This window comes from Procambarus clarkii, chromosome 17 (genome assembly GCF_040958095.1).
Source record: "Procambarus clarkii isolate CNS0578487 chromosome 17, FALCON_Pclarkii_2.0, whole genome shotgun sequence".
Classification (NCBI taxonomy): domain Eukaryota; kingdom Metazoa; phylum Arthropoda; class Malacostraca; order Decapoda; family Cambaridae; genus Procambarus; species Procambarus clarkii.
The window spans coordinates 33,786,390-33,800,324 of NC_091166.1; the positions used below are offsets into that span (position 1 = coordinate 33,786,390).

A 13,935-nucleotide genomic window follows, 5' to 3' on the forward strand; every position below is an offset into this window, starting at 1 on the left:
TAGGTGTGGGCGTGAAGGCACTGCTGTAGGTGTGGGCGTGAAGGCACTGCTGTAGGTGTGGGCGTGAAGGCACTGCTGTAGGTGTGGGCGTGAAGGCACTGCTGTAGGTGTGGGCGTGAAGGCACTGCTGTAGGTGTGGGCGTGAAGGCACTGCTGTAGGTGTGGGCGTGAAGGCACTGCTGTAGGTGTGGGCGTGAAGGCACTGCTGTAGGTGTGGGCGTGAAGGCACTGCTGTAGGTGTGGGCGTGAAGGCACTGCTGTAGGTGTGGGCGTGAAGGCACTGCTGTAGGTGTGGGCGTGAAGGCACTGCTGTAGGTGTGGGCGTGAAGGCACTGCTGTAGGTGTGGGCGTGAAGGCACTGCTGTAGGTGTGGGCGTGAAGGCACTGCTGTAGGTGTGGGCGTGAAGGCACTGCTGTAGGTGTGGGCGTGAAGGCACTGCTGTAGGTGTGGGCGTGAAGGCACTGCTGTAGGTGTGGGCGTGAAGGCACTGCTGTAGGTGTGGGCGTGAAGGCACTGCTGTAGGTGTGAGGGCGTAACTCTTGCCATTGTTCACCCCCCCCCCCCCGTCTCGGGTCAATAGCCAAACTTCTGGTGGCCCCAAGCTGCCTTCTACGCCTCCCTCCACGCTGCCTTCTACGCCTCCCTCCACGCTGCCTTCTACGCCTCCCTCCACGCTGCCTTCTACGCCTCCCTCCACGCTGCCTTCTACGCCTCCCTCCACGCTGCCTTCTACGCCTCCCTCCACGCTGCCTTCTACGCCTCCCTCCACGCTGCCTTCTACGCCTCCCTCCACGCTGCCTTCTACGCCTCCCTCCACGCTGCCTTCTACGCCTTCCTCCACGCTGCCTTCTACGCCTTCCTCCACGCTGCCTTCTACGCCTCCCTCCACGCTGCCTTCTACGCCTTCCTCCACGCTGCCTTCTACGCCTCCCTCCACGCTGCCTTCTACGCCTCCCTCCACGCTGCCTTCTACGCCTCCCTCCACGCTGCCTTCTACGCCTTCCTCCACGCTGCCTTCTACGCCTTCCTCCACGCTGCCTTCTACGCCTCCCTCCACGCTGCCGTCTACGCCTTCCTCCACGCTGCCTTCTACGCCTTCCTCCACGCTGCCTTCTACGCCTCCCTCCACGCTGCCTTCTACGCCTCCCTCCACGCTGCCTTCTACGCCTCCCTCCACGCTGCCTTCTACGCCTCCCTCCACGCTGCCTTCTACGCCTCCCTCCACGCTGCCTTCTACGCCTCCCTCCACGCTGCCTTCTACGCCTTCCTCCACGCTGCCTTCTACGCCTTCCTCCAGGCTGCCTTCTACGCCTCCCTCCACGCTGCCTTCTACGCCTCCCTCCACGCTGCCTTCTACGCCTCCCTCCACGCTGCCTTCTACGCCTTCCTCCACGCTGCCTTCTACGCCTCCCTCCACGCTGCCTTCTACGCCTTCCTCCACGCTGCCTTCTACGCCTTCCTCCACGCTGCCTTCTACGCCTGCCTCCAGGCTGCCTTCTACGCCTGCCTCCTTCCTGACGGTTAAACAGGGGCCTGACGGCTAAGTGGAGAGCGCTCGGGATTCGTAGTCCTGAGGTTCCGGGTTCGATCCCCGGTGGAGGCGGAAACAAATGGGCAGATTTTCTTTCACCCTGATACCTCTGTTCACCTAGCAGTAAATAGGTACCTGGGAGTTAGACAGTTGCTACGGGCTGCTTCCTGGGGATGTGTAACAAAAAAAGTCCTGGTCGAGGACCGGGCCGCGAGGACGCTAAGCCCCGAAATCATCCCAAGATAACCTCAAGAAGAAGAAGGCTGCCTTCCCTCTCTTGAAGACTGGAGTATTAGAAGAATACAGAAAGGTTTCATCACGCAATTAACTACGCGATAATCAAAGCTAATTAATTAGTAGTAGAATCTTGTATTTTATTATCAACCAAACCTAAACCAGGAAGGGTGTTGGACCCAAAACATTGTTGAGGCGGTTTACTCTCGTGATGATAACACCAGAATTATGCCCGGGAAAAAGAAGAACTCTTTGAAGGTTAGAAGAGACGGCGCAAATGAGCACTTACAACTGAGCTAGTTTTATACAAACTTGTTCAAGTGTTTGTTCACTTCAAACTGTCACATCCTGGCCCAAAAACTGGATTTGTTTCCTTCAAAATTTGCTTCTCTGTGTTCTAAACATTGTGTTCTTGTAGGAGCAGGTGGTACACAAATTGTGTTGGTGCTTGACATCACAATGTGAAATTGTTAATGGAAGGGTGCAAATTACACAGACTATTGGAAGGCCTGGATATTCATCAATCCGCTTACCATCACTATATGCCGAATTCCATACGCAATCCGTCCACAGTCAATGTTTGTTCCATCAATGTGGTGAATGCGCGGGATGTAATAATATAAAGAGCAAACTGGAAAATGTACAAGAAGGGAATGCCATTAAAATGACTTTCAAAGAATGGATCACCTCTCAGATATGGACACTTACCAAGTCCACTGAAGAATTCGTCGAGTTCTTCATTTCTAAGTGTTGATCTTACACACTTGCTGAGCCCTAACCCCAGGCACAAGAGTTATATAGCCAGCTGGTGTTGCACTACACTACCACACTCCCAACTAGCAACACAGTGTCTCCGACATGCAAGGGGTTGTGGGGTCTCCCGCTCTGAACCTGCTCTCAACTCTTCTTCCAAAATGAGGGGAGGTGGTAATGTCACCCATTGTTTACTCTGTCACCCCTTATTCCCTTTTTGCCTGGCTGGTGGTGTGGAACACGTGGAAACATATGGCGGGTCTTCCTAAATGTTATTCCCAGTGTTTGTAAACACACACATTTATTATGTGACAACATATTCTAATATATCAATATTTGCCTAAAGGACAATATTTGTTGTTGGAATGTTAAAAAGGATTAAAATATAGGATAATCTTGTTTGTTAGTGGAGAGGGGAAGTGAGTAATAGTCAAGTGACACCAAGTGGGAGTTTAATGTGTTAATATTTCTCTTTTAAAATGAGTTAAAATAACTCCTTTTCCATTTCTTACTCTTCCTCTTCCCTCAATTCCTACTTGCCTTTCTCCTCCTCCTCCTGCCCCACCCCTCTTCTTCAACCTACTTACTCCTCGTCTCCCTCTGCTCCTCTTCCTCCGCGTCAGTCAAGAACAATCCATACACTCACCTTAGACGTTATAAGAATTTCTGCACGAGTCTGGGGGCGGCCGTGCGTGGTTTTCTAAGACCGTATTTCTCATTCTAAAGACCTCGCCTCGGCGCCTCACCTCTGCTCCTACCCACGACGCCTCCTCAGACGCCTTCCCCAAACTCTTGGCCCCGACGCCTCACCCCGACGCCTCACCCCGACGTAACTACGCTTATATATCTCACACACACACCTAATTTATCACTCTAAAACAGGCTCTAACGCAACTTCAACGACAAACAATTCTACACAACAAAACACCCACCCACATACATACATACACAAAACAGAGAACGTCTCAGCCGATAGCAATGCACAAATGCCTTCCCCGATGAACATAGAGGGAGATAAGATGGCTTCCAATACCATTTGTGGATGCCAGCTTCCTGCAGGATCTCAAAGAGACGTTCCAGTCTGGGAAATTGGATTCCTTAGACTTTCTGAAGCTGGGCACCTCTCACTTCTCACGGAGATGGTCTCCAGGGGTAATGTTTACTGGGAATGTCTGCATGCACTTACTGGAAGGTGTTAGTGGTGGTGTTAGTGGTGGTGTTAGTGGTGGTGTTAGTGGTGGTGTTAGTGGTGGTGTTAGTGGTGGTGGTAGTGGTGGTGTTAGTGGTGGTGGTAGTGGTGGTGTTAGTGGTGGTGGTGTTAGTGGTGGTGTTAGTGGTGGTGTTAGTGGTGGTGTTAGTGGTGGTGTTAGTGGTGGTGGTGTTAGTGGTGGTGTTAGTGGTGGTGGTAGTGGTGGTGTTAGTGGTGGTGTTAGTGGTGGTGTTAGTGGTGGTGTTAGTGGTGGTGTTAGTGGTGGTGGTAGTGGTGGTGGTAGTGGTAGTGGTAGTGGTGGTGTTGGTGGTGGTGGTGTTAGTGGTGGTGGTAGTGGTGGTGTTAGTGGTGGTGTTAGTGGTGGTGTTAGTGGTGGTGTTAGTGGTGGTGTTAGTGGTGGTGGTAGTGGTGGTGTTAGTGGTGGTGTTAGTGGTGGTGTTAGTGGTGGTGTTAGTGGTGGTGGTAGTGGTGGTGTTAGTGGTGGTGTTAGTGGTGGTGGTAGTGGTGGTGTTGGTGGTGGTGTTAGTGGTGGTGGTAGTGGTGGTGGTAGTGGTGGTGTTAGTGGTGGTGTTAGTGGTGGTGTTAGTGTTGGTGTAGGTGGTGGTGTTAGTGGTGGTGTTAGTGGTGGTGTTAGTGGTGGTGGTAGTGGTGGTGGTAGTGGTAGTGGTAGTGGTGGTGTTGGTGGTGGTGGTGTTAGTGGTAGTGGTAGTGGTGGTGTTGGTGGTGGTGGTGTTAGTGGTGGTGTTAGTGGTGGTGGTGTTAGTGGTGGTGTTAGTGGTGGTGGTGATGGTGGTGTAGGTGGTGGTAGTGGTGGTGTTAGTGGTGGTGTTAGTGGTGGTGTAGGTGGTGGTGTTAGTGGTGGTGTTAGTGGTGGTGTAGGTGGTGGTAGTGGTGGTGTTAGTGGTGGTGTAGGTGGTCGTAGTGGTGGTGTTAGTGGTGGTGTTAGTGGTGGTGTTAGTGGTGGTGTAGGTGGTGGTAGTGGTGGTGTTAGTGGTGGTGGTGTTAGTGGTGGTGGTGTTAGTGGTGGTGGTAATGGTGGTGTAGGTGGTGGTGGTGTTAGTGGTGGTGGTGTTAGTGGTGGTGTTGGTGGTGGTGGTGTTAGTGGTGGTGTTGGTGGTGGTGGTGTTAGTGGTAGTGTTAGTGGTGGTGGTAGTGGTGGTGTTAGTGGTGGTGTAGGTGGTGTTAGTGGTGGTGGTAGTGGTGGTGTTAGTGGTGGTGGTGTTAGTGGTGGTGGTAGTGGTGGTGTTAGTGGTGGTGGTGTTAGTGGTGGTGGTAGTGGTGGTGTTAGTGGTGGTGGTGTTAGTGGTGGTGGTAGTGGTGGTGTTAGTGGTGGTGGTAGTGGTGGTGTTAGTGGTGGTGTTAGTGGTGGTGGTAATGGTGGTGTAGGTGGTGGTAGTGGTGGTGTTAGTGGTGGTGTTAGTGGTGGTGTAGGTGGTGGTAGTGGTGGTGGTAGTGGTGGTGTTAGTGGTGGTGTTAGTGGTGGTGTAGGTGGTGGTAGTGGTGGTGTTAGTGGTGGTGTAGGTGGTGGTAGTGGTGGTGTTAGTGGTGGTGTTAGTGGTGGTGGTGGTGGTGTTAGTGGTGGTGTTGGTGGTGGTGGTGTTAGTGGTGGTGGTAGTGGTGGTGGTAGTGGTGGTGGTAGTGGTGGTGTTAGTGGTGGTGGTAATGGTGGTGTAGGTGGTGGTAGTGGTGGTGTTAGTGGTGGTGTTAGTGGTGGTGTAGGTGGTGGTAGTGGTGGTGGTAGTGGTGGTGTTAGTGGTGGTGTTAGTGGTGGTGTAGGTGGTGGTAGTGGTGGTGTTAGTGGTGGTGTTAGTGGTGGTGTAGGTGGTGGTAGTGGTGGTGGTAGTGGTGGTGTTAGTGGTGGTGGTGTTAGTGGTGGTGGTAATGGTGGTGTTAGTGGTGGTGTAGGTGGTGGTAGTGGTGGTGTTAGTGGTGGTGTTAGTGGTGGTGTTAGTGGTGGTGGTGGTGGTGTTAGTGGTGGTGTTGGTGGTGGTGGTGTTAGTGGTGGTGGTAGTGGTGGTAGTGGTGGTAGTGGTGGTGTTAGTGGTGGTGTTAGTGGTGGTGGTGTTAGTGGTGGTGGTGTTAGTGGTGGTGGTGTTAGTGGTGGTGTTAGTGGTGGTGTTAGTGGTAGTGTTAGTGGTGGTGGTGTTAGTGGTGGTGGTAGTGGTGTTAGTGGTGGTGTTAGTGGTGGTGTTAGTGGTGGTGTTAGTGGTGGTGGTAGTGGTGGTGTTAGTGGTGGTGTTAGTGGTGGTGTTAGTGGTGGTGGTGTTAGTGGTGGTGGTAGTGGTGGTGGTAATGGTGGTGGTGGTAGTGGTGGTGTTAGTGGTAGTGGTGTTAGTGGTGGTGTTAGTGGTGGTGGTGTTAGTGGTGGTGTTAGTGGTAGTGTTAGTGGTGGTGGTGTTAGTGGTGGTGGTAGTGGTGGTGGTAGTGGTGGTGTTAGTGGTGGTGGTGTTAGTGGTGGTGTTGGTGGTGGTGTTGGTGGTGGTGTTAGTGGTGGTGTTAGTGGTGGTGGTAATGGTGGTGTAGGTGGTGTTAGTGGTGGTGGTAGTGGTGGTGTTAGTGGTGGTGTTAGTGGTGGTGGTGTTAGTGGTGGTCGTAGTTGTGGTGGTAGTGGTGGTGTTGGTGGTGGTGGTGTTAGTGGTGGTGTAGGTGGTGGTGTTAGTGGTGGTATTAGTGGTGGTGTTAGTGGTGGTGTTAGTGGTGGTGGTGTTAGTGGTGGTGTTAGTGGTGGTGGTAGTGGTGGTGGTGTTAGTGGTGGTGGTAGTGGTGGTGGTAGTGGTGGTGGTAGTGGTGGTGTTGGTGGTGGTGGTGTTAGTGGTGGTGGTAGTGGTGGTGGTAGTGGTGGTGTTAGTGGTGGTGTTAGTGGTGGTGGTAGTGGTGGTGTAGGTGGTGGTAGTGGTGTGGGAAGGGCCGGTGGTGGTGTTCACCAAATAGTTCTTACTTAATAGTGTCCACGGGTTTGTAGTGTAAGGTGTATATAGTTCCTTATACCTTCGCCTACTATAGCCTTGTTGGACCTGTTGCGTTACAACTTAACTAGTTCGACCTTCAAATTCATTGTCAAATCAGCCTTTAGAGTTGTAGATGGAGGTGGCTCCCACAACTTCTTTCACTGTGTTCCATTTGTTAGCCACCAGTACAGGGTATGAGTATTTCCCTACGCTCCTTCGGCACAAGACAGGAGACAGGAGACAGTAAAGGACCAAGACAGGAAACAGGAGAAGGGGAACATATATTTCTCCAACTTCATAATATGAAAGCACTTAACATCGTTAAATTCCTGGAGATTGCATTAGAATTAACGATACATTTTAAAAGCTGCAAATAATTACACGAATTTCTGAAGGACTTTTATTAGTCGATAAATTTAAATGTCACTCGAACAATTTTACATTTGTAAATCGTTTAGAGAAGTTAGTGGAAGTGAGGCGCCGGGGCCGAGGTCGAGGCCTTAGAATGAGAAATACGGCCTTAGAAAACCGCGCCGACCGCCAACAGGCTCGTGCAGACATTTTTATACCGTCCAAGGTGAGTGATTGTTCTTGACTGACGCGGAGGAGGAAGAGACGAGGAAGAAGAGAAGAGAAAAGAAGGAGGAATCATGGATTCAGAGCGGGAAAATTATGTCTAATGAACACGATCGAGTTATATGCCAAAGGTACACAAAATACGACACCAAAACGAAAGCTGAATAGCCTTTATCTCCCCAGGATCATCAACAATCATTTGATGATGCTCTTGAACTCAAGAGTGACTGGCTGTCATGTAAGAGGCAGGACTAAGGTATGTAACACTGTGACTGGCTGTCATCTAAGTGACAGAGCCAAGGTACGTAACACTGTGACTGGCTGTCATCTAAGTGGCAGGGCCAAGGTACGTAACACTGTGACTGGCTGTCATCTAAGTGACAGGGCCAAGGTACGTAACTTTGTGACTGGACCAGCCAAAGTAGCCTTTAATTACTACCGTTAACCACATGACAGGACGGCATCAGTACATGAACACAGCCCAACCACGCTACAACTGCAGCAAGAGTAGTAAACGGCCGTTAATTTTGCTAAATGGTTGTATAGAGAACGATCTACCACTCCCTTCCACCCCTCAACCCCCCCCCCCACCTCAACCAACCCTTTTCCATTCCACGCCCCAAAACAATTCCACACCCTCCCCCCTTCTATCCCAGTTAGCAGGGCAGCTAGCTCCAATATTATCCTCCAAAGTAATATTACCCGCCTAAGTAATATCGAGCGGGGTAATATAGCCGCACCTATATTACCCGCCAGAGTAATATCCAGCGGGTAATACTGTCCCCCCCCCCTACAAACACAACAGTGACGGAGGAAGAGAGTGAACAAGCACAGTGACACAGTGACATGTACGTAAACAAAGATCATATTGGTATGATCAGCTTTCACACGCTTTATATGATGTTGACCCCCCCCCCCCTGTCATGATGAATGGAAGAGAGAGAGAGAGAGAGAGAGAGAGAGAGAGAGAGAGAGAGAGAGAGAGAGAGAGAAGAGAGAGAGAGAGAGAGAGAGAGAGAGAGAGAGAGAGAGAGAGAGAGAGAGAGAGAGAGAGAGAGAGAGAGAGAGAGAGAGAGAGAGGGGGGGGGTTACTCACCTCCTCCGACGCATCTTCATCCAGTGGAGTGAGACTCATCGTGAGATCTCATCTGGGCGCTGATCCTCACCCGCGGATGCTGCCACAAGGTCTCCAACCACGTGGCCTCAAGGGAACACGCTGCCGACGACGTTTGCCTCTACCAGTCATCAACTCCAGGATCTCATCTCATCGAGTGACAGCTACGCGTGATGGAGCTCACTAACCAGCATCCTGGCGCTCCTTCAAGTCCAGCTGAAGAATGTTGTTGTAACTTCATAGAACCTCAAAATGGTTCACCTTTGGTGCCTATGGACATGGCCAGTCACTGGAGTGGTGGGCACAAGAGGTCAGGAGACTCAGGGAGTTCTTTAAAGGGGAGGATCCTTCTTACCAAGTTCAAGACGAATGACTCAACTTCGACAAGAGCAAGAGGTAGGTTGACTCAAAGTTCTAGTCTTAGTCTACATAAATGTCTCTTACCTCCACATCTGGGACTTCTTTCACACTGGGTTCGTGGGTGATGTGTTCATCATTGGTATGAGTTCTTAACAGTATCACTTGCCTATTTTCTAGCATTATTTTTTATAATTAATATATGTTTGCATCTGTATTAGTTTCGACAGTTAGATCTGGACATCAGCAAGATGGAGTCAAATTAACCACCTGAATTAACCTGTTGTGTGGCAAGCCTTTACCAGCTGTGTGGCAGGTCCTCACCAGCTGTGTGACAGTTCCTCACCAGCTGTGTGACAGGTCCTCACCAGCTGTGTGACAGGTCCTCACCAGCTGTGTGACAGACTCTCACCAGTTGTGTAACAGACCCTCACCAGCTGTGTGACAGTTCCTCACCAGCTGTGTAACAGGTCCTCACCAGCTGTGTGACAGTTCCTCACCAGCTGTGTGACAGGTCCTCACCAGCTGTGTAACAGGTCCTCACCAGCTGTGTGACAGTTCCTCACCAGCTGTGTAACAGGTCCTCACCAGCTGTGTAACAGGTCCTCACCAGCTGTGTAACAGACCCTCACCAGCTGTGTGACAGACTCTCACCAGCTGTGTAACAGACACTCACCAGCTGTGTAACAGGTCCTCACCAGCTGTGTAACAGGTCCTCACCAGCTGTGTGACAGACACTCACCAGCTGTGTAACAGACCCTCACCAGCTGTGTGACAGACACTCACCAGCTGTGTGACAGACCCTCACCAGCTGTGTGACAGTTCCTCACCAGCTGTGTAACAGACCCTCACCAGCTGTGTGACAGACACTCACCAGCTGTGTAACAGACCCTCACCAGCTGTGTAACAGACCCTCACCAGCTGTGTGACAGTTCCTCACCAGCTGTGTGACAGTTCCTCACCAGCTGTGTAACAGGTCCTCACCAGCTGTGTAACAGACCCTCACCAGCTGTGTAACAGACCCTCACCAGCTGTGTGACAGTTCCTCACCAGCTGTGTGACAGGTCCTCACCAGCTGTGTGACAGGTCCTCACCAGCTGTGTGACAGACTCTCACCAGCTGTGTGACAGACTCTCACCAGCTGTGTGACAGACCCTCACCAGCTGTGTGACAGACCCTCACCAGCTGTGTGACATGGTCCTCACCAGCTGTGTAACAGGTCCTCACCAGCTGTGTGACAGACCCTCACCAGCTGTGTGACAGGTCTTCACCAGCTGTGTGACAGACGCTCACCAACTGTGTGACAGACACTCACCAGCTGTGTGACAGGTCCTCACCAGCTGTGTAACAGGTCTTCACCAGCTGTGTGACAGACCCTCACCAGCTGTGTGACAGACCCTCACCAGCTGTGTAACAGGTCCTCACCAGCTGTGTAGCAGACTCTCACCAGCTGTGTGACAGGTCCTCACCAGCTGGACGATGACACCAACACGTTACTGAGTTACAGTAATCAACAAAAACAACAACACGGTTCTAGGCATTACAAAATCACCTCCGAGAACAACTTGTAAAAGAACAACACATTAAATAACAATGTTCTCACACTGTTCAGCTGTTCTCAACAGCTTCACTGAAGCTACAAAACTCTTGGCGATCACTAAACAATATATTCTAAATATAGAATATAAGATATATATTCTATATATTTTCCAGTAGTTGTGTCTTGCAAGGCATTACAGTAGGCCTAAATCTATTCACAAAATTATGTGTTTGTAAACATGTGTCCTTTTGTTTGTTTCTATTTAACCAGAGTTTATGACATGGGCATTATGTAGTGGGTCTCAAGTGGGCCCACTTTCTTGTCCTGTTGGTGGATGGGGGAGTGCGTGGGCCCCCACCTGCACACCTGTCAGTGGTTAGTGGCGAGCGTGGGCCCCACCTGCACACCTGTCAGTGGTTAGTGGCGAGCGTGGGCCCCCACCTGCACACCTGTCAGTGGTTAGTGGCGAGCGTGGGCCCCCACCTGCACACCTGTCAGTGGTTAGTGACGTGCGTGGGCCCCCACCTGCACACCTGTCAGTGGTTAGTGGCGAGCGTGGGCCCCCACCTGCACACCTGTCAGTGGTTAGTGGCGAGCGTGGGCCCCCACCTCCACACCTGTCAGTGGTTAGTGGCGTGCGTGGGCCCCCACCTGCACACCTGTCAGTGGTTAGTGACGTGCGTGGGCCCCCACTTGCACACCTGTCAGTGGTTAGTGGCGAGCGTGGGCCCCCACCTGCACACCTGTCAGTGGTTAGTGGCGAGCGTGGGCCCCCACCTGCACACCTGTCAGTGGTTAGTGGCGAGCGTGGGCCCCCACCTGCACACCTGTCAGTGGTTAGTGGCGTGCGTGGGCCCCCACCTGCACACCTGTCAGTGGTTAGTGGCGTGCGTGGGCCCCCACCTGCACACCTGTCAGTGGTTAGTGACGTGCGTGGGCCCCCACCTGCACACCTGTCAGTGGTTAGTGGCGAGCGTGGGCCCCCACCTCCACACCTGTCAGTGGTTAGTGGCGAGCGTGGGCCCCCACCTGCACACCTGTCAGTGGTTAGTGGCGAGCGTGGGCTCCCACCTCCACACCTGTCAGTGGTTAGTGGCGAGCGTGGGCCCCCACCTCCACACCTGTCAGTGGTTAGTGGCGAGCGTGGGCCCCACCTGCACACCTGTCAGTGGTTAGTGGAAGGCGTCGGTAGCTAAGGTTCTCCACAACGACCGTCCTGAAAAAAGAAAAGAAAAAAATATTAAAAGTAATTCTTAAGACTCCAAATCTCTTATTAACGATACTCTCTGGAACAAAGAAACCAACTTGCGTTTAATTAATAAATTATTATATTTCTACTCCAGCTGGAATACACAAATTACACCAAACAGTTTGTTAATTAACCTCACCATTCAGAAAAGATATTAATGTCTTAATATAACCTTCGAGGAGATGTTCAAGAGGAGGGAAATGAGCTGGAGAGGAGTGAAGTGACAAGTTCATCAGTGATGTTATCTCAGCATCACTTGGGAGACAAGTGATGTCTCTCCCCAGTGACAGCATCTCAGCTATATATATATAGCATCCTGGGGACGACGCGCATATCACTAGTAATTAAATGCGTATTAAATCAATACTTGCAATTAAGCGGCGGAATGGGTCTATGAGAAGTATATGGAATACTCTCAAATATATAATAGGTAAATATTTACAGTCAGCCGAGACGAGACACATGACAGCAGACAGGCAGCTGTCAACAAGTTCAACAGACACCAGACACATGACAGCAGACAGGCAGCTGTCAACAAGTTCAACAGACACCAGACACATGACAGCAAACAGGCAGCTGTCAACAAGTTCAACAGACACATGACAGCAGACAGGCAGCTGTCAACAAGTTCAACAGACATAAGACACATGACAGCAGACAGGCAGCTGTCAACAAGTTCAACAGACACCAGACACATGACAGCAGACAGGCAGCTGTCAACAAGTTCAACAGACACCAGACACATGACAGCAGACAGGCAGCTGTCAACAAGTTCAACAGACATAAGACACATGACAGCAGACAGGCAGCTGTCAACAAGTTCAACAGACATAAGACACATGACAGCAGACAGGCAGCTGTCAACAAGTTCAACAGACACCAGACAGGCAGCTGTCAACAAGTTCAACAGACACCAGACAGGCAGCTGTCAACAAGTTCAACAGACACCAGACACATGACAGCAGACAGGCAGCTGTCAACAAGTTCAACAGACATAAGACACATGACAGCAGACAGGCAGCTGTCAACAAGTTCAACAGACACCAGACACATGACAGCAGACAGGCAGCTGTCAACAAGTTCAACAGACACCAGACACATGACAGCAGACAGGCAGCTGTCAACAAGTTCAACAGACATAAGACACATGACAGCAGACAGGCAGCTGTCAACAAGTTCAACAGACATAAGACACATGACAGCAGACAGGCAGCTGTCAACAAGTTCAAAAGACACCAGACACATGACAGCAGACAGGCAGCTGTCAACAAGTTCAACAGACATAAGACACATGACAGCAGACAGGCAGCTGTCAACAAGCACAGCAGACACCAGACACATGACAGCAGACATGAAGCATATTATATTATAGAATGTCCCATGCTGAATAATTTCTGATGCCCCCTCCCTCCGTGGGATGGGATATACCGAACTCTGTAAATATTATCTGACTACTGGACCTGTACTAAAGATCTACAATGTAATGCAAGCATTATATACGAGACGTGATTATAACCTGAGCAGGTAAAAGAATTTTAATCATCTTCTGTGAATGAGTGCTCAATACTCACTTTGTATTATAGGAAAGTAGGAAACGAATATATCCTCCTTACTCTCCCCTTTCCCGCGTCTACTTCCATCTCATATTTACTCCTCATCGTCTTCTCCACGCTGCCATACACTCTTCTATTCGCTATGTGGTCCTCTCCCTTCACCCATCCCATCTCGCCCCAGACCGAGTGAGCACGCCCTGGTAATATTCATGATCTGAGACCAATATCTGTCACTGATTTCCCTTGTGCGCTCTGACGGCTAGAAATGACCCTACAGACTGGTCTCCTCGCCAGCTGCTTATACTGCAGGGTGAGAGAGAGAGAGAGAGAGAGAGAGAGAGAGAGAGAGAGAGAGAGAGAGAGAGAGAGAGAGAGAGAGAGAGAGAGAGGAGAGAGAGAGAGAGAGAGAGAGAGAGAGAGAGAGAGAGAGAGAGAGAGAGAGAGAGAGAGAGAGAGAGAGAGAGAGAGAGAGAGAGGAGAGAGAGAGAGAGAGAGGAGAGAGAGAGAGAGAGAGAGAGAGAGAGAGAGAGAGAGAGAGAGAGAGAGAGAGAGAGAGAGAGAGAGAGAGAGAGAGAGGAGAGAGAGAGAGAGAGAGAGAGAGAGAGAGAGAGAGAGAGAGAGAGAGAGAGAGAGAGAGAGAGAGAGAGAGAGAGAGAGAGAGAGAGAGGAGAGAGAGAGAGAGAGAGAGAGAGAGAGAGAGAGAGAGAGAGAGAGAGAGAGAGAGAGAGAGAGAGAGAGAGAGAGAGAGATGGTTGGCCTTACTGCCATAAAGCCAATGTTCTCAAGATTCACCGTCTGGTTCAAATCCGTGGACAATGAGCAGTTGGGAATTAAGTGCTCACGTAAGAACAGCCTCGTGCTGGATGTGC

General features: G+C 50.9%; 1 protein-coding gene across 4 annotated transcripts in view; it reads right to left on the minus strand.

Moving 5' to 3' along the window:
- Positions 1-13,935, minus strand: part of LOC123772380 (transmembrane protein 151B) — a 73,236-nt gene that overhangs the window by 41,307 nt on the left and 17,994 nt on the right. The window contains exons 1-2 of one of the 4 annotated variants that reach the window (XM_069325806.1): positions 11,427-11,480; positions 8,350-8,936 (exon numbers count right to left, since the gene is read on the minus strand). In XM_069325806.1, coding sequence (XP_069181907.1) covers positions 8,350-8,388 — 39 coding nt within the window. In that variant the 5' untranslated portion in view covers positions 8,389-8,936; positions 11,427-11,480. Of the gene's footprint in view, positions 1-8,349; positions 8,961-11,426; positions 11,481-13,935 lie in introns of those variants that run through there. The other 3 variants (XM_045765474.2, XM_069325807.1, XM_045765473.2) reach the window with 3 other exon arrangements.